We start from the raw sequence: 21,198 nt of genomic DNA, 5'->3' as shown, positions 1-21,198 counted from the left end.
ATGTAAGATTTCTATCTTCTTTACAGAATAGTTACTTTGGTCAACTCCTGAGATTAAAAAAACATTTGACTCTGGTGAAAGATATATGGAGAACAGAACATCCAAATCTGCATAGTTTTAAGTGGGTTCGTGGAATGGACACCTCAGTGAGGATATAAAGGGAAGGTGAGGAAGATCTTCAGGTTCCAGGACATACTTTAAATACCCAATTGTTTGAACAAAAGAAAAGATTGCATCCTATAGATTTATACACCGAACAGCTATGTAAGGGTAACACGTGGTCTGCCAGAAAATACACTGGACACAGTCAAAAAACCCAGGTTCTTGATCTAGTGTTAGTCTTATCTAGCAAGTTACATGGCCTTTTCAGCCAGCAGCCCTGAGATGTGTTGCAGCACTACCATTTTATGATTCTATTACTTGGAATCTCATAGGACTCTGTAGACAGCACAAATGGTACTGTTATTTCCCTGTTACAGTTTTTTTTTTTTTTTTTTGAGACAGGGTCTCCTGTTGCCCGGGCTAGAGTGCTGTGGCATCAGCCTAGCTCGTAGCAACCTCAAACTCCTGGTTTCAAGCTATCCTCCTGCCTCAGCCTCCCAAGTAGCTGGAACTACAGGCATGCACTACTGCATCTGGCTAAATTTTTTTTCTTTTTACTTTTTGTAGAGATAGGGTCTAGCTGTTGCCCAGGCTGTTCTCAAACCCCTGGCCTCAAAGGATCCTCCTGCCTCGGCTTCCCCAAGTGCTAAGATTACAGGTGTGAGCCACCACATCCAGGCCCTATGTTATAGTTTACTATGATTCTAAAGGTTAGCCTGGGAATCTAACCACCGAAACTTTATTTCTACAGAAAAAAACAAGTGTGCTCCTGCATTTCTGGGATGAGGCTGCAAAGGTTCCTGGCAGCATCAGGCATGAGTCAGGTATTCCTATCCTGGGAACTGCCTAGGATATTTTAGCAGCTATCCCTCTTTGGACTAAAATATACAGAAATGGACCTTGTCAAAACCTGATCCTTGTCAGTCAGCAGCACAGTAATACATACTGAGATACTTTAAATAAAACCTAGATTTATTAACAGTTATCCTCAATGATGGCTGTTTAAATTTTATTTAAATAGCAATCTGGTAGAGCCAAGGAAAGTTTCTCAATTCAATGACCTTTTATAAAGCAAAGAATACTTTTCTAATAAAAAAAAAGTCTTCCCAGAAATATTTTTGTCAAGGAGCTTATCGTTTGGAGTAAGAAGGTATGTCTGGTTTCCAAGATAGAAATAAATTTAACTAGCCATTTTCAGCCAACCATTTATTATGTTAAAGTTTCCAGTACTCTACCGGACAACACGCTAATTTGTTTCATCATCTTGATAGAAATTTACTTAGTCTTTACATCCAATAATACTAACGTAATATATGGTACTATGCCTCTAAGTACAGTATTTTAAATAATCTTTTTAAATTTAGTATGTTACAGTGTTACAACTCCTTTCCCATATCGTTAAGAATCATGCTTTGGTAACTTCCCAAACTCAGATATTTTTAAAGTGTATAGTCTACAGAAAGATGATTCAAAACATGAAACAGATCATAATGAAGATTAAGATGCAAACTTCCACTATGGGATCAATGCAACTATTAAACTGGCTTTCCCCATGACTTCACATAAAGCCATATAAAAACTCAGTAATTAGAATTAAAAAAAAAAACTAATCCTGTTGATCTACATAAAGCAATATTTTTAAACTTTTAAAAAGAAAGTAATGGTTTAAATCAGCGGTCCCCAACCTTTTTGGCATCGGACCATTTTCATGGTAGACAATTTTTCCACAGACTGGGAAGGGAGGGATGGTTTTGGGATGATTCACCCGTACTACATTTATTGTGCACTTTATTTCTATTATTATTACATTGTAATATGTAATGAAACAACTATACAACTCACCATAGGTTGGGGACTCCTGGTTTAAATGATTTAATCTTCTTACACTCCTGATTACCTAATGAACCTCAATCTTTTGTTGCTTGTAATTCACATATTAAACTGGTGTCTACCAAAAAAGTGTATTTTGTTTTGTTTTAATTTGAATCGGTTGCCAAAAATCTGGGTTTGTAGCTTCTCTCTCTCTCTTTTTTTTAAAGGGAAGATCTGGCAACACTGGGCCTACAGATTTTGGCAATGGTGAAATTTGGAGGGAGCTACATAGCAGCTGCCATCATCTGATAGCACATGCATTTTCTAGCTTCCCCATTCTCTTTGCTCACTTGGTTACCTTCCTGGCCTTTATAGCCATCAGAGTTTGAAATCTTTATTTCATTGAGAACTTTATTTTTCTGTCTCTTAATAGGTCTTAAAAGAAACTAGCTATAAAAATCTTGATCACAGACAAAGAATAGATCAAGTGTTGATCCAGGCATTACTTTGATTTAACGCTATCTATACCAAATGTTAACTATAACTAGTAGGACACCATTAAAATGCAGAAGGCACTTAACTGCTAAGAAAGAAGCTTGTAGTATCCTAACTTTGATCTCTCTTCAACTCCTCAAAGAATCAAGATATTTAGGTTTTTATCCTTCCCAAGAACAGAGAAATTAACCCTATCTTTCAATATTATGGCACTCTAAGAGCACCAAATAGCTTCCTAAATCTGTATAACAAAAGTAAAGAAGAAAAACAGGAAGCCAAAAAGGTCTCAGATCAGCCAGAGATCACACAGTTCACAAAACACAAGAAACCCTCTTCACTCAGAGCCTACAGGATCTTATTTTAGACACAATTTTAATAAGCTCTGTGATCTGGTTTCTTAGCCCACAACAGATGAGATTCAGCCAACTGGAAAAGGGCTGGGGGTGGTGCTGCTAGAGGCAGGCACTCAAAGCATCAAAATCAAAGCTGAAGACCTAAAAAGTCAGCAGAAAACCTCAAAACACAACACGGTTGGGCCATGCAGTGCAGACACAAACAATCCCAAAGGATCCCAATCCCGCCCGAAAGTACACTGGATGTTCATAATGACACCCTTTGGTACATTCTGCTTATAGCATGGGTCAGGAGACCTTAAGGCAGTATCAAAATAACGTCCATCAAAAGCTTTATCCAAAAAAGACATGGCCTTTAAAAGAGTGTCAAAATCACAGACATGAATAGTGTCCCTCTGTCAAAGAAACAAGATACTGAATTCCTAAAGATGCTGCATGTCAAATGTGTTTTTTCTTAGAAAAAGAAAGATGCAGTTCAACATCTAAAGTTGAAAAGATATTTAAGCAGAATTATTTTATCAGAGAATGATTATTGGGAAGGTTCAAGACCTAGACTTAAGTATATAAACCAAGCAAGTCTTTTGGGGATTCCATTGCAGACAGATTACTAGGACTGAGGATAAGACAGCACTAGTCTTATCCATACCTAGTAAGTCCACCATCCAACTTAAAATTGGTGTCATACAAAAAGTTTGAAAAAATTGATCCCCATTTTGTTTGTACAATCTTTTTGATTGGTTTACCAAAAATAAATTTCATTTTTCTAATCACTGGCAGTCTCACAGAATTCAAGCCATACTTTGAGGAAAGGAAGTCTCCTCTCTTCCTCCTATAAGCCAGGGGGAAAAGGTTAATACTGAGTTTTAAAAGTTCAAATTATTTCTAAACTTGATTTTCTTATTAAAAATTGTAATATAGGACATATTTTAGAGAAAATCTATTCCAGAAAATATGTAGTAACACATAAGAAACCATATAACTGGGGGCAAGTATTATTAGAAAATTAAAATGTATGTTTTGAGTCAAAGTACTATTTCCCTCCATGAAGAAGTCTCTATAACACACATATCAATCAATGTAGAGATTAAAGGCTACTTTTCTTGGTCTCTAAATTATCACACATAATACTCACTTGGTCCTCTTCAGATTTTAAAATAAGAGCACAATCTTCTACAAGTATTAACCAAGTGGCATTTCAAGTTGATAAGTTCCCAATTAGATTCTATAAGGAATCTAATTCCTAAAAGCCTTAAAAATACCTATGTATATATTTACTTCGATGACTATTCCTCAGTGTCCTCCTACCCCTTAAATGGTTCTTCGAGAGATCTTTGCTTAAGGTTCAAATTTCTTTTAACAGGCCAGGCACGGTGGCTCATGCCTGTAGTCCTAGCACTCTGGGAGGCCGAGGCAGGTGGATGGTTAGAGGTCAGGAGTTCGAGACCAGCCTGAGCAAGAGTGAGACCCTGTCTCTACTAAAAAATAGAAAAAAATTAACCAGACAACTAAAAATATATAGAAAAAATTAGCCAGGCATGGTGGCACATGCCTGTAGTTCTAGCTATTTGGGAGGCTGAGGCAGTAGGATTGCTTAACCCCAGGAGTTTGAGGTTGCTGTGAGCTAGGCTGATGCCACGGGACTCTAGCCCAGGCAACAGAGTGAGACTCTGTCTCAAAAAAAAAAAAAAAAAATACCCTGCTTCATTTTAGTACAAGATTTATTGTCTAAAGTCTGCCCTTTTTCATTTGTTAAAAATCAAAGAAGTCAAAAGAAGGTGGTAAGGAGCTAACCTAATGTACATTAACCAACAGGATTACCAACTGCTGAGCTGAGGTGTTTAAATCATCAATCTGCATTCTGACTTAGTTTAGGGCAAGGTGAAAACTGGGTCTTTTCCTCTTGCATCTTCATCCCATCGTTCAGAATGGATCATCCCAGGACCTCCTTCTCACTAAGTAGCTACAGGTTTAATACAGCCAATCTCAGAACCCAAGTGAAACACCTGACAAAAATTAAGAGTGGTGCCTCCCCACTCCTAAGAAAAAACATGATAGTGTATGGCACTAAGAAGTTACAATACTGGGGGGGGGGGAGGGCAAGTCCATACTCTAGATGTAGTAGTAGGAAAACAACCTTATGAATACATGAATAACCCTTCATTTTAAAAACAAATCCTATCTAATAGAAAATCTACTAAAACCCCTTCTAAGTTAAAAAGGTCTCCCTGAACATAATACCTGATTTCAGCGTTAAATTTCATTTTGTGCAGAGCCTGTGAAAGGAATTTTTCTGTAATTTCTCCGGTGATTTTCAACGTTCACGTTTCTACCTCTACCATTACCGATTTAACGGCTTTCCCATTAGACCTAACCCCGCAAAACTGAAGTGTTAGTTCCTGACTACATATGGCCATCTCAAGAAATGAAATGCTTCTCCCTTTACTTCCCTCCTCCCTCATAAGTCATTTTTTCCCCTTCTTACTTCTTACTCTAACACTTTCTGGACGGACGAGCAGGGTGGACCGAAGCGTGCAGCCTCCCAGGAGGTAAGTGAACTAAAAAGAAATACTTGCGGATCGGGCAAAACGGCTTCCTCCGTGTGCCAGAGATAAGAGCCGCGATTTCAGGCGCTGCTGTGCGGAGAGCTAAGGCAGGTGGGGGGGAGGGGGGAGCAGAGACGGGACGAGGAGCTCTTTCGACCTCGGTCGATGGGGCTGCCCAACGCCCCAGCGCCACCCCCGACCCGGTCAGCCCGGCCGGACAATGGCCCTCAAGCGCAGCAGTCCCAGGCCGGAGAGAAGCCTCGGGATTCCATACCACGCGGCCCGAGAAAGGCAGCGGGAGAGGAACGTACAAAGCACCTCCGGCCTAAGCGCGCGGGCTGCGCGCCGGGGCCTCCACGGGCGCCATCACTGGGAGTGGGGTATGAAGGCCGCCCCGCGGGGCCAGCGCCGGCAGCGGGATCGAGAGAGGCCGCGAGCCCGGAGGAGGCGACGACGGGAAGTGCAGGCCGCAGCCTGCTCAGCTGGCCCGCCCAGTGGCCCAGCCCCGCAGCTGACCTCCAGTCGCTTACCTTGTGGATTCTCTTCAGAGCCATGGTGGGAGGCGGGTGGCGGCGGCCCCCGGGGCGGGGACGGGGGCGGGGGAGGGGCGGGGAAGGGGCGAGGGAGCCTGAGGCTGCCTCGGCGATCGCGGTCGGCCGGAGAATATGGGAGTTCGGGAGAGGGGGAGTCTGGTGGGACGGGCTGAGGGCCGGGGCCCACTCAGCTCCTGAGCCTGCCGCAGCGGTCACCGCATCACTCGGCGGCGGCCCCTTTATGCGCTGCCGCCCCAGCCGCCGCCGCCGCCGCCGCCGCCGTAGCTGCCTCTTCTTCCTAAGCTCAGCGCCGCCTCCTCCTCAGCCGCCGCGGATCCCTCCGCCGAGGAGCAGGAGCCTAAGTCTCGGGCTCAGCAGGCGCCTCCCGGTCGGACGGCCGGAGGGACTGCTTGCCTTCCTGCCTGCTGCAGGTGGACGGAGGGACGCGCGGGCGGGCGGACGGGCAGGCGGGCGGCGCCGCCGGGGTGGGGCCGTCAGAGCGCGGGGTGGGCCCAGGCCGAGGTGCAGGTCGGGAGGCGCGGGGATTGGCAGGCCAGGGGAGGGAGGGTCGGGCCGCGCCGGCGGCGGAGGGATACGGGCCGCCCCTGTGAGTATCGTATGCGCCGTAGCCGTCACCGTCGCCGCCGTCGCCGCCGCCACCGCCGCGGAGGGGATGACGCCGCAAAGCGCTGGAAGGAGATCTCGCGAGAGACTGGGGGCGGCTTTCGGATGCTCCCGCGCCGCGACCGTGGAGTCCTGGGTCTCAGGTACCCCACGCGGGTGTCGTCAAAGGTCAATAAAAGTTGAAAGGCAGATGTTTTCCAAATAGCTTGACTGTTCCCGTATCAGTCTTGGGAGGAGGCACTTAGACCCATTGCAAAGTTCCTGAAGGAGGAAGGTACTTGTCTAAGGTCACACAGCTCTTCAGTGGCAGAACTAGTACTTTAGTGAAGTCGCGGATCTCAATCAGATCCCTTTCTGGAAGCCGTGTGGTGGCAGCCGGGGCACCTGCCGGGAATGCGGTTTCTCAATTGTGCCGCGGACAGCACCGAGACTGGCCCTTCAGACTAAGGGCCTACAATATGTGGAGTTGTTTTTTTAGGAAGTGCAGACAAAATTCACTGAGCACCTACTCTGTCCCCAGTCCTACCCCTTGACCAGACTGAGCTACGAGGCCAGCCCGGGGCTGGGAGGTGCTTATTATCTGACTGGAAACGCTTACATAGGAGAATAATGAGGAATATTTTCCTGGGAGGTAATGCCCAGATTCTCAAATCTACCTCCAGGGTTTTCTGATTCCAAATCTGTCTTCTTTCCTCTGTGTCTGGAAAGGACCTTGCAGATTGTTGATTCTAGCTTCTGAATTTAAAGAAGAAAAATCTGAAGCCCAACTAAGGGAAGAATCTTGCAAAAAGTCAGTAGGTGAATGGCAAAGCTCATACTGCCTCACCTACTGAGTAGAGAGGGTTAGAACATAAGGGCAGGGCCACCGGGGACCCAGTGAGAGAAAATTGTATCCAGTCGTCCAGGGTAGGTAGATTTGAGGTTGAGGGTGAAGAAGAACATTCCACAGCCACAGATACTTTCTTCACAAGAAATGTGATGGGAGAGGTACAAATATGCCCACTGGTCAGATTTTTAATTTTTTTTCTCAATAACATTTTTCTATTAGAAAAGCAATATACATGTTGCAATAAATACAGGTAAGCCCAAGTGTTACAGCAGGTGGCCCCAAGGACAAACCGAGCGGCACACGGAGAGTCAGAGAATCAAGGTTTATTCGCCAGAGGGTTCTCACCACCAAATTCTGAGCCCCGTCTACCCGATTTTTCCTACTTTTATTAAATTGGGGTGGTCTGAGTGCTGGGGTCTCAGGTGGCTAAGGTAATAGGTTAGTTGATATGTCAGGTAATAGATTAGTTGATGGGCCAGGTAATAGGTTAGTATTATGCTGATGCGGGTCTTCTGTGAGGGGTGGGGGTCTCAGGTGGCTAATGGGGGTTTTCCTTATCACAAGGAAGGAAATAAAAATCACCCATACTCTCATCATCCAAGTTTTAACCACTTCTGACATTTGGTTAATGTCCTTCCAGTCTTTTTTCCTTACATATAAATACATATTTTTCTTTTAAAACTGTAGGGTCATTCCCTAATATTGTTTTGCAATCTACTTCTCAAATAAATAACATATCCTGAATTTTCCTTTGTCAAACATTACCACCTTATTTTAACAATTACATATTCTATCATATAAAGGTACCATATTTGAGACCCTGTCTCAAAAAAAAAAATGTTGTGGATGAACTACAGATATCCTGTAGTTAATCTTTATATAGCTTTAACAGTGCTTGCTTAGGATAAATTCCTAGAAATGAAATTGCTGCATCAAAAAATATGCAGACATTTGCATCTATGTTCGTGAGGGATATTGATTTATAATTTTATTTTCTGGTACTATCTTTATCAAGTTTTCACATCAAGGGTTGGTTACCGTGGCTCACACCTATAATCCTAGCACTCTGGGAGGCCGAGGCAGGAGGATCACTTGAGCTCAGCAGTTCAAGACCAGCCTGAGCAAGAGTGAGACCCTGTCTCTACTAATTAGCCAGGTGTGGTGGCATGCTCCTGTAGTCCCAGCTACTCAGGATGCTGAAGCAGGAGGATTGCTCGAGCCCAGGAGTTTGCCGTTGCTGTGAGCTAGGCTGATGTCCCGGCACTCTACTCAGGGCAACAGAGTGAGACTCTGTCTCCAAAAAAAAAAAAGTTTTTGCATCAAGTTTATGCTGGCCTCATAAAATAAATTGGGAAGTGTTCCCTCCTCTGTGTTCTGAAAGAGTTTGTGTAGGATTGCTAGTTTTTTTTCTTGCTTTAATAAATATTAGATAGAATTCACCAGTGAAGCCATCTAGCCCTGGAGGGTTTTTTCTTAGGGAAGAGGTCTCCTTCTGTTGCCCAGGCTGGAGTGCAGTGGCATGATGATAGCTCACTGCAGCCTCAAACTACTGAGTTCAAGCTATCCCCCTGCGTCAGCCTCCTGAGTAGCTGGAGCTACAGGTGCACAGCACATGCCCAGAGAGGATCTTGCTATGTTGCCCAGGCTGGTCTCAAACTCCTGGCCTCAAGCAATCCTCACCTGGGCCTCCCAAAGCACTGGGATTATGGGCATGAGCCACTGCACCTGGCAGGCCTGGAATTTTCTTTGAGGAAAGGGTTCAATAATAAATTCAATTTCTTTAGTAAATACAGAGCTATTTAAATTTTCTTTTTCTTCTTGGGTCAGTTGGGACAATTTCTGTTTTTAAGGAATTTGCCCATTTCATATAAGTTGTGCAATTTATTAGAATAAAGTTGCTCATAATATCCTCTTAGTTTTCCTTTTACTATCCGTAACATCTATACTGATGTCCCTCTGTGCTTTTCTTTTTTTCTTTGAGACAAAGTCTCACTCTGTTGCCCTGAGTAGAGTGCTGTGATGTCAGCTTAGCTCATAGCAACCTCAAACTCCTGGGCTCAAGCAATCCTTCTGCCTCAGCCTCCTGCATAGCTGGGACTATAGGTGCACACCATGACACCTGGCTACTTTTTCTATTTTTAGTAGAGACGGGGTCTCACTCTTGCTCAGGCTGGTCTTGAACTCCTGAGCTCAAGCGATCTTCCCGCCTTGGCCTCCCAGAGTGCTAGGATTACAGGCCTGAGGCACCACGCCCGGCCTCCCTCTATGTATTTCTGATGTTAGTAATGTGAGTTTTCTCTATTTTTTTCTTGATAAATCTAACAAGGGATTTATCAATTTAATTATTATAATTATTCTAAAGAATGAACTTTTGTCCTTGTTATTTTCTCTGTTGTTCAATCCATTTTCTATTTTATTGATTTCTGCTCTCATTTTTATTATTTCTTTCCACTTTGGATTTAATTTGTTCTTTTTCTAGTTTCCTAAAGTAGGAGCTTAAATCACTGATTTTATACTTTTCCATTTTATTAATAAAAGCACTTTTCTAACAAAGCACTGAAAGCACACTGCTTTTGCTGCATCCCCCAAGTTTGATATACTGTATTTTCATTTTCATTCAAAGTATTTTCTAAGTTTCCTTGTGATTTATTCTTTGAGGGTTATTTTCAAATATTTTGGAATTTATTAGTTATCAAGGAAATGCAAATTAAAATCACAATGAGACACCATTTCACACACACTAGAATGGCTAAAATAAAAAGCATTGACAGTAAATGGTGGCAAGGATATGCAGCAATTGGAACTCTCATACATTGCAGGTGGGAGTGTAAAATGGTATAACTGGTTAGGAGAACTGTTTGGTAATTTCTTAAAAATATGCATCTTCCATATGAACCAGCAATTCTACTCTTAGGTATTTACTCAAGAAAAATGAAAATATATGTCCACAAAAAGACTTGTACACATATATTCTTAGCAGCCATTTCTGGAGACAGCACAAATATTGAATATTCCATATTCAATAATATGGAATAATATTGTGGTATATTCATACAATGAAATAGTACTCAACAATGACAATTAAAGGACAAACAATTGATACACTCAATAGCATGGATGAATCCCAAATGAGTATGTTAAGCAAAAGAAGAAAGACAATAGAATATGGACTGCAGGGTGGCGGGTGGTGGGGGTGAGTTATCTCACAACTAACGGATGTGGAGCACACTGTGTGGGGGAAGGGCAAACTTATAGCCCTGGCTTGGGTGAGGCAAAGACATTGTATGTAACCAAAATGTTTGTACCTCCATAATATTCTGAAATAAAAAAAAAAAGAATATGGATTGTATAATTACATTTATATGAAGTCCAAAAACAGACAAAACTAATGTTTGGTGTTTGAAGTCTGGAAGTAGTTGTTATTGATAGTGAGGTGATTTGTCAAGGAAGGGATTGAGAAAATTTTCTGGAGTAATGGAAATGTTCTATATATAGTTTGGTAGTGGTTACCCGGGCATATACATATATATGTCAAAACTTATAAAACATAACATTAAAGATCTGTGCATTTTATTGTAAATTGTGTGTGTGTATATATATATATATATATATATATAAACAATATTATATTTTTTTAAAGAATGATCTTATATAATTGTTTTCTCCTTCAGGTGATTTTTCCTCCCACTCACCCAACCTGGGTTACACAGTCCTTGGTTTACCTTCCATTGTCCTACTGAAATTGTAAGCACACTGCATGTTCTTGGAGTTTGATCTCCCTTCTCGGTTGTTAACACAATGCTGCCAGCATTATAGTATTTAAAGGCTTTCCTTTGGCAAAGGTGTTCCCACAGCTGACAGCTGTGACGTAGCTGGAGATTAAATGATAAAGAGGATACTCTCATTAATATAATATGTACTATAATAAATAGGCAGATGATTGCTGTGGGCTGAGTAAAGAGTGCAGCTCAAGCAATTTGGGAGCTCCCTGTTTCTGGATCCCAGCAACCCTATAGGAGAGCTCATTGTGTCTTATGAGAATGGCAGAGTAAGGAGTATTGAGTAATCAGGTTTTGATTTTCTATGTATGATCTTTTCTTGTTGTATTTCTTAAGGTATAGTTTTAAAATGTAAGGATGTCCCCAAATATTCCTGACTCTTTAAGATAATACCACCATTACAGGCTAGCTATTAGAGGTTCTCTATTATACTAGAGGCTATTCTATTTCTTTGGACAGCTAAGCTTTGTGAGTTTGAAGTAGCTCGTTTTTTCTTGGTCAAAAAACAGAACAGTGGTTTATCAAAGGAATTACACTTGATTTTACAGTCATTTTGTACAGCTGCTCTCGTTATGTAGTTCGATTTGGAATGTGTCTTGCTTACTGTTGGAATCTGGCACCGTATTGTATTCATGCCCCCTTCACAGAAATTTTTAAGTAAAGAAATGACACTAGCTTTGTCTTATAACACTTTCTTATGTTTGTTGGCAATCTAGTTTTAGCCTAAAAGTCACTCTTTCAGGAAGCTTTCCTTGACCAGTCACCCTAGACTAGGTTAGGTGCCCTAGGTTAGAGTCCTATCACCGGAGATTGATCACACTTGATTGTAATTGTTGGACAGCTGTCTCATTCAATAAACTGTCAGTTTCTGAAGGGCAGAGATGTTGTCTCTGTTGTTCTTCTTTTAATCCTCAGTGCCTGGCATCTCAGAGACACTTGTTGAATGAATTCATGAATAATGAGCAGCTCAGGAAAAACACCTTTGTACTCATAGGTTGTCGGGCAAGACAGCAGCCCTTAAAACATAAACACACTCATACACACACACACTCCGTGGTATCTAAGACTTTATGTTATAGAACTATGGTCTAAACTCAGAGCAGAGGGGTTCAAAATTCAGTAGGGGCTGGACACAGTGGCTCCTAGCACTTTGGGAGGCTGAGGCTGCCGGATCGCTTGAGGCCAGGAATTAGAGGCTGCAGCGAGCTATGATGATGCCACTGCACTCTAGCAGGCAACAGAGCAAGACCCTGTCTCAAAAAAAAAAAAATATATATATATATGTGTATGTATATATATATATATATATATATATATATATATATATTCAGTAGGAAGGAGAAATACTGTTCCAACTTTGTCCTTGGAGAAGATAACATTGTGCAAATGTGGAGTCCCCCTGGTAAAATCCAAAACAAGAAGGAGAAGGTTGTGCACGCTTGCACTTATTCCCATACTGGAGTCAGTGGTACAGTGATATAGTGGTTTTGAACAAGGGCTTTGAAGTCAGTGGTTTTAAGCCCTACTCTGCTATTTATTCATAGTGTGAAGTTTGGGAAAATTATTAGACTTTTTGAAACCTGGTTTTTCTCATCAGTAAAATAAGAATAATGTTAGCATCTTCATAGGATTGTGAGGTTAACTAACAAAATGTATGTATAAAGCTCCTGGCCTGAAGGAAGTGCTCAATAAATATCAGTGATGACAATGATGATGATCTGATTATTTTTTTGAGAAAAGAGGGGTTATAAAAGACCTGTCCCAGCCAGCTTTTTGCCCTTGAGGGAAATCTACAAGCTCAGTCCCTGTGAGGCTGGGGTTTTGGGTTCCCAGAAACCTCAACCACTCCTCTTTCCTGTAGATCTTGTGGCCAGGATGACAGTGCATCCACAGAGGGTGGATCACTTCCTGCAGGCTCAGCCCACACTCCATGTGGCAGCAATCTTGGGGGCTTTCACCCTGGAAAAACAAATAGCCTGGCTGTTCAATCTACAGACAGTCCCCTGACCTTCCTCCGTATCCTGGAGAGGAGATGGGAAGACGAGGAACACTTGAATGGGAGACTGTTCATATACAAGTTGTCCACTAAATCTGTCATTATTGTTTGGTATTATTTGAAGGGAAAGGTTAAACAATTTTTAAATGAGACTTTGTTAGTTATTAGGACTGCTGCTTAAATAAAGGATTTACCTAACTGTAAAACTGGCTTACGTAGCAAAGAATGTGGACAAGTCATGTATTTATCGTGTGTAAAAGGATACTTTGTAAAGATAGGAACAGAAAAGGACTTGGAGTTTCAGAGGAATTTGGGACCCCTTGGAGAGGTGGAGGACAGGAGGGTTGCTCTGGAGGGTAGGAAGGAAGGTCTAAGGACAGGGAGGCTGAACAGGTGGCAGGGTAGTATAAACAGCCCAGTAAACTTCCCATTTCTGGGGACTTGATGGTTCTCACAGTTTGTAGCCTGAAAGAGCCCAGCCTTTTCATGGCTAGGAAGATGAGGACCCAGAATTCAAAATCCAATGGCTTCAGCAACTAAGAAGATGTGTAGTATAACCCAACTGGTGTTTCTAATAGTGTACAGAAACTACACAGTATAGATGATATATGTAGTATATGCATAGAAATATTTGGTGGTTATCTGAGAGGAAATTATGAAGGACTTTTGCTTTCTAAGCCATACATTTCTGAAATGTTAGATGTTTTACACTAAGCATGTATTATTCTTATACAAAGAAAAAATAAAATTTAAAAATCTGGTAACATGCAATAGTAAGCAATTGAAGATAATCTAACTATCCATCAATTGGGAAAGGTAATTCCAGGTACTTCATACTATTGACTACTGTGCCATCAGGGAAAGAATGAATTAGATATGTATGTCCCACTATGGAAGAACTATCACAATATTGTTGAGTTAAAAAAAAAAAGCAAACTGCAATGTTTGATATAATGATATCACCCTTTTTGTAGGTTAAAAAAAGTCTCAATGATGTATACATATGCAAAAAATTCATGGAGCTATACACTTAAAATCTGCACTATTTAAGTTATACCTCAATAAAAGTTTTTTTTAAGACCTTCATAGAATTCTGGTGGGGGTGTGTGTGTATGATAGAATGTGTATAGAAAAAGGTCTGGACAGATGAATAAAAAATTTTTTAACAATGACTACATAATTATCCCTGTGGAATAGCATGGGGAAAGTGAGGGAAGGTTCTTTCACTTTTTGCTTTATATTCTCCTACATTATTTACATTTTAAATAGTGAGCATGACTTGCTTTTGTTATCAACAACAAAAACGAAATAGAAAAAAAATCCTTTGTCCTGAATGGAGTTCCCTAAATCACTCCATCGGTTTCAAGGGCATTCCTGCTGCCTTCCCTCCCTCTCTGTGGGAAAAGAAAATGAAGTGCAAGCCTACCAAAGGCTTCCGGCGAATTGTACCAACTCCAGATAATGTGATCGCTGATTTCCCACCAATTTACATTAAGCAAATTTAACTTTTGGTTGAAGCGCATCTACTTTAAACGAGGAAGCAGACGCACTTAAATGCTGTGGACCCACGACCTTGTAACTTTAGCACGGCTCTTGGGAAAGAATTGCGATTTGGCGGCGAAGCTCCGCGTGAACATTATCACTTGTTAAACGTCTATTTTTACCATGCCCTAGAAGCATTCTTTTGGAAAGGATCCTGCGCCAGTGAAAGTTAGCCAACGGGAAACAGGCCCCTGGGACCCGAGCGGCGGGGGCTGGTTTTGAGCAGCGCCGGTGGCGAGTGAGAAGCCGCCTCGCCGGCCAGGCGCCCCCCCGCCCCCGTCCCCCGGACAACGTTAGGCTCCGTCCCGTCCCCGCTGTCGCCGCCCGGGCAGCTGCCACCCTCCCGCGGGGCAGGACCGGGATGAACCGGCACAGCGTCCTTTCTCGGCAGCCAGCCCCGCTACGTGCAACCCAAGACCCACGTGGATCTAGAGGACAGGCTGGGCCCAAAGAAGGCAGCACGGCCAGAGACGAACATAAAATGGGGAGCGGGGGGAGCGGGGGGGGGGGAAGGACGCCCTAACGGAGGTTGCCGGCGCTCTGTGCCAGGCTTTCGCCTTTCAGAATAACGTGAGTACCGTAAGGTAACCCAGATCCGTCTTTAGGACACGGAGGAGGGAGAGCCTCACTAACTTTACCTTCTTTTTTTCTTTCCCTCCCAAATGTTTTTGTCTAAATAAAAAAGTAACAGGAGAGCGCGGTGGCTCAGGCCTATAATCCCAACACTTTGGAAGGCCGAGGCAGGAGGCTCCCTTGAGGCCAGGAGTTCGAGGTTGTAAACTATCAAAACAATACAGAAGCCCATAGATCTGAACATTAAAGCCTCCTTCCCTAACTCTACCTCTACCTTCCCAGGAATCACCATTAACAAATGGTGCCTGTCTGTCCAGACTTTTTCTTTTCCTTTCCTTTCCTTTCCTTTTTTCTGAGATGGGGTACCGTCATTTTGCCCAGGCTGCATTCCAATGTCTGGGATCAAGTGATCCTCTAGCCTCAGCCTCCCCGTTACCTGGGACTATAGGCGCCACCTTGCCTGGCTGTCCAAACTTTTTAATGCAAACATTGTATATACAAATATCTACAGTGTATTTCACAATGGATAAGGATACAGGCTTTCAACCCTTAACCCAGACATTGGTTTCCTCAAATGTAAAATTAGATAATAATAAATAATAACTACCATTTTAATTTTTTAAAACAAGTGGGCTTATATCATATATAAGGTTCTGTAGATGTACTTTTTAAACGTTATTTTTGGAATATTTATAGATTCACAGGAAGTAGCAAAAATAGTACAGAGAGTTCCAGTGTTCCCTTCATCTGTTTCCCCTCCATGGTTACGTCTTACATAATTACAGAACAATATCAAAACCAGGAAATTGATGTTGGTACAATGTGTGTATATAGTTTTATGTCATTTTATCACATGTGCAGATTCCTGTAACCTCCATAATCAAGCTGCAGAACTTTTGCATCACCACAAAGATCTTCCTTATGTTACCTCATAATAATCGCACCCCCCATATGCCTAACCCCTGGCAATTACTAATCTATTTTCTGCCTCTATAATTTTGTCATTTTGAAAATGTTATATAAATGGAATCTCACAGTTTGTTACCTTTTCAGATTGGCTTTTCTTACTCAGCATAATGCCCATGAGATCCATCTAAGTTGTGTGCATGAGGATTTGTCACCTTTTACTGCCAAGTAGTATTCCATTCTGCAATGTACTTAAAAATGTTTTAATTGAAGTTGATATATATAAAACAAAAAATGTAGTGTTCTAACTATTTTTAAGTGTAGTCGAGTGATGTTAAGTACATTCCTCATTGTGTAATCATCACTGCTATCCATCAGCAGAACTTCTTTCATCTTGCAAAACTAAAACTCTGTACCCATTAAACAATAACTCCCCATTCCCTGCTCCCCCAGGCCCTGGTAACCACCATTCTGCTGTCTGTATGAATTTGACTACTCTAAGTACCTCACCTGGATGGAACCACACAGTATTTGCCTTTTTGTGACTGGCTTATTTCACTTAGCATGATGTCTTCTAGGTTCATCTATCCATAGCATGTGCAGAATTTCCTTCCTTTTTAAGAATGAATAATATCCTATTATATGCATAGACCACATTTTGTTTTTCCATGCATCTGTTGATAGACACTTGCGTTGCTTCTACCTTTTGGCTATGATTAATAATGCTGCTATGAACATGGGTGTTCTATAATGCATTTTTCAAAACTATATCATGCCATGGATTAACAAAATAGTAGGTTAGAGAAAGTTTCTCTTTATAGAAGTATTACAGCTAACATTTTAATAAGGAAAAATAAAATATCAGCATTTTGCAACCTCTAATGAATTAATGGATCTAGGTATGGAGCCTGAATGGCTGCTAACTTTTTAGAAAGAGACAACCCAACATTGTGTGTGTTATGATGAAGTAGTCTTGCCATTGTATCTCTACAGTCAACTAGCAAGTAACAGGAAATATGAAGGGCAGAGGGGCATGTCAAAACTTCACTTTGAGGCTGGGCACGGTGGCTCACACCTGTAGTCCTAGCTACTTGGGAGGCCGAGGAAGGAGGATCGCTTGAGCCCAGGAGTTTGCAGTGAGCTATGATGACGCCACTGCACTCTCGACCCTGTCTCCAAAAACAAGAAAAACCAACAAACAAAAACCACACTTTGGAAATGCAACCAGCAAAACAACATAGTTTCTTCAGCAAAAAAAGTGCAAGTATGCACACACACACACACACACACACACACACACACACACACACATGCGTGCGCATGCATGTACACACACAGATAAATGAAGGAAACCTATAAATCAAAAGATATTTAAGAATCCACACAACAACTTGTACACAAATGTTCATAGCTGCATTAATCATAAAAGCTAAAAAATGGAAGAAAAACAAGTGGTCATCACCTGATGAATGGGTAAATAAAATGTATTATATTCATACAAAGGAATATTATTCAGCCATAAAATAATGAAGTACTGATATAAGGTACAACATGGCAAGAATGAACCTTAAAAACATGCTAAGTAAAAGAAGCCAGTCACAAAGGACCATATATCGTATGATTCCATTTATACAAAATGTTCATTATGGGCAAATCCATAGAGACAGATGGATGGGGGATGAGGGAATTGAGGGCTATGGCTAAGGGGAAAGGGATTTTTGGCGGGGAGGGGTGAAAGTCTTCTAAAATTGATTGTGGTGATGAATGCACAATTCTGTGAATACACTAAAATCCATTGAATTGTACTCTTTGAATGAGTGAATTATATGGTATGTGAATTATATTTCAATAAAGCTGTTAAAAAGGATATTTAAGAAGCATATCAATCAATCATGATGTATGGATCCTCTTCATATTTGGATCCAAACTATCTGTTAAAAATGAATTTTTTTTATGAGACAATTAGAAATTTGAACACCAACTAGATATTTGAACATATTAGGATTCTTTTTATTTTTCAAAGTGTGTTAATAAGATTGTGGTTATGTTTACATTTATAGAGGAAATGATATAATATCTGGGATTTGCTTCAAAATAATCTAAGAAGTAACCACGTGGAAGTATAAATGAAACAAGACTGCCCAGGAGTTAGTAATTTTTGAAGCTTAATAAGGGGTGCAGAGAGCTCATTATAATCTATTCTGTCTACCTTTGCATATGTTGAAAATTTTGCATAATAACTAAAGTATATATCATGAACATCCTTGCATGTCAATACGTGGAAACCTGCCTCATGCTCTTTAATAGCTGCATACCCTTCCATGTTTATTTAACTAATTCTCTACTGGAGAACCTTTGGATGGTTTCCAAATATTCAATATTCTAAACAACGCTGCGGGAAATACTGTACAAACATCTGTGCCCAATTAACTGACTATTTCCTTAGAATAAATTCCTAGAAGTGAAGGTGCTAGGTCAAAGGATGTGCAGGTTTAAACATTTTTTTATATATAAAGAGATTGTTCTCTAGATAAATCCTTGAGATTACCTATTTCCTGACACACCCAATAATACACTGGTCCTTATCAGTCCTTTTCTTTTCAACAGCTTTCTTGAGGTATAACTTAAATACCATCAAATTTACTTATTTTAAGTGTACAAGTCAATGGTTTTTTTGTACATTTACAGAGTTGTGCGATCATCACTGTAAACTAATTGTAGAATATTTTCATCACCCCATGAAGAAACTTTGTGCCCATATACAGTGACTCCCCATGTGCTTCATGTCACAGACAAGAAAAATGAGGCTGAGGGAGGTTTAGTAACTTGCCCAAGGCCACAGAGCTAGGAAGTGGTGTGGCTTGACCACTGAACTACACTGCCCCACTTCTGTAGTCAAGGCTTTATGTTCAGGTGTACGTGGGAAGAAAGGCCAAAGTACAAAGGCTGGGAAACATCTGCACAGTGTCTGGTGTATATGAGATGATCAGTCAATAATTAGTTGTTCAATGAATAGATAAATGATTGAGTAAATAAGTGAGTGGGCATCTACTGTGTTCCAAGCATTGTACAATAAATAAGACTGATTTTAAATTGCTCATAGTCAAGCAGCACAGAGACAAGTACATAGGAAATTATAATCCTGTAAGATAAAACTGATGGCAATAGTAAAAACAACAAACCATCATTTTTACCGAACCCTGACTCTGAGCTTTGCCTCATTTCGATCCTCTCAACCACTGCATGAGGTGGATACTATTTTTATTTCAGAGATAAGTAAACAGTTTACAGGTGGAGGAAACAGAGGCTTCGGTAGGAGTAGGCACAGGGGGTTGTATAGCACAAAGGAGAAGTACTAATCCAAACTGTGGAGCTCAGAGGAGTCTTGGAAGGGCATTTCAAGGACGTTTCATTTGAAACCCGAAATTACTGGTTGCAGATAATCAGGCCTGGACGAAAGAGGGGCACCTTTCCAGGTAGAGGGAAAAGTGAGAATAAAGGCCTATGCGTCCTATGAGTCAGGAGAAGCAGTTGTGGCCTCTCTTTCCTCTGCACTGGGGTCCACAGTTCAAAAGTCCCAGGGCAAGCATCTGCTCTGTGCTAGCTCTTCCTGTTTGCCCACAAAGACCTCTTTGTCATCCTGTAGACCAGAGCCTGCATCCAAATTGCCCTTTGGGAATACCGGGTCACCCCAAATACTGCCAAGGCCCTGGGAATGGGTGACTGAGCTGAGGCCAGTCACACTTACAGTGTGGCCAGAGCAAGATAAGTATGGCCACCTGCTGACACTAAAGCCAAACAGGAAGTCAGGCATGGGGGTTGGGGAGGAAGGGGGTCCTATTAGTAAGCCATATTCTCCCCTATCCCTGTATCAAAGTTTCCCATCTAAAAGGCAAATGGGCCCTGCAAAGGGCATCTTCAGTCCTTAACATGGAGGACCAGTTGTATTAGCCATTTGGTAGAGAATGAGGAGAGAAATAGATGTATTATCTCATTCAACAAATATTTATTGAGCAGCAATTGTGTGCCAGCCCCTATGCTAGGCACTGGGCTCCACAGTATAAACTAGATAAAGTTGCAGCTCTCAAAGAGCTCATATTCTGATGTAAGAGTGTTCCAGTTATATGGTTGTGTAACTACTCCAAAATTCAGTGATGTAAATCAATAATGTATTGTGCACATGGATTCTGTGGGTCAGGGCACTATGGAGGTGGCTTATCTCTGCTTTGCCACATCTAGGGCCTCAGCTGGAAGACACAAAGGCCAGGGCCTGGAATCATCTGAAGACTTACTTGCTCACATGTATGGTGGTCGGTGCTAGCTGAAGCCTGAGACCTTAACTGAGACTGTTGGCTGGAATACCTAAATATGAATGAAGGATGAACTTGACAGGTGCAAGGACAGAAGAGCACCAGAAGACAAAACCCTGTAAGGGGCCATGGCACCATAATAACAACTCATGTTTACTAAGTGCACACCACATGCCAAACATCATCCCCTGCAACAGGGGGCTAGAGAAAAAAGGAGCATCAAAGCCAGTGGGGAAAGCCAGACAGGACTGAGCTGAATTGTGACTCCACAAATTACTATAATAGTTATTTGAACAAGGGCAACTTTTCCTCTCTAAAAAGTGTATGTGTGTGTATGCATAGCATATGAAATAAAAAGTAAAAGTTCTGTCCTTCTAGAACTCTTCCCAAATCCCCTTGCCTGTGACATACATTGTTACTAGTCTGGTGTATATACTTCTAGACTCTTTTCTTTGTACTTTTATCTTTATATATAGATTTATGGTTTATTTTTACTTAAATGGGATCATACTATTTTTTTCTGCAACTTGCACTTTTATACACAAATATATCATGGACATTTTTACAAGCTGGGTATGCAGCACTATGCTTTTCTTTTTAAAGACTGTAAAGTATTTCATAGTGATGATTGTATCATAATTTATTTAACTAATTCTTTATTGAAGGACATTTAAGTTGAGGCTAATTTTTTAGCACATTTGTAGAATAAATTCCTGGATGTAATATTGCTGGGTCGGAGGATATGCAAACTTAAATTTTTGATAGATATTGCCAGAGGGTTTGCTAAGGAAGTTGTACTGA

At 41.4% G+C, this 21,198-nt stretch overlaps 1 protein-coding gene and 1 long non-coding RNA gene across 3 annotated transcripts in view; one reads left to right on the top strand and one right to left on the bottom strand.

The window, feature by feature from the left end:
- Window positions 1-6,526, bottom strand: part of UBE2D2 (ubiquitin conjugating enzyme E2 D2) — a 41,026-nt gene extending 34,500 nt beyond the window's left edge. Inside the window, exon 1 of one of the 2 annotated variants that reach the window (XM_045550945.1) lies at window positions 5,836-6,526. In XM_045550945.1, coding sequence (XP_045406901.1) covers window positions 5,836-5,859 — 24 coding nt within the window. In that variant the 5' untranslated portion in view covers window positions 5,860-6,526. Of the gene's footprint in view, window positions 1-5,244; window positions 5,316-5,835 lie in introns of those variants that run through there. The other variant, XM_045550946.1, reaches the window with a different exon arrangement.
- Window positions 6,527-15,097: 8,571 nt separating this feature from the next.
- LOC123637844 lies at window positions 15,098-20,764 on the top strand. Its single transcript, XR_006735080.1, has 2 exons — window positions 15,098-15,178; window positions 20,327-20,764. It is a non-coding gene; the product is annotated as an uncharacterized LOC123637844 (long non-coding RNA).
- Window positions 20,765-21,198: the final 434 nt, after the last annotated feature.

The sequence above is a fragment of the Lemur catta genome, chromosome 5 (assembly GCF_020740605.2).
Source record: "Lemur catta isolate mLemCat1 chromosome 5, mLemCat1.pri, whole genome shotgun sequence".
In the NCBI taxonomy this organism is placed as follows: Eukaryota; Metazoa; Chordata; class Mammalia; order Primates; family Lemuridae; genus Lemur; species Lemur catta.
Note: the sequence above shows the minus strand (reverse complement) of the source record. Positions and strands in the feature narration are given on the sequence as shown.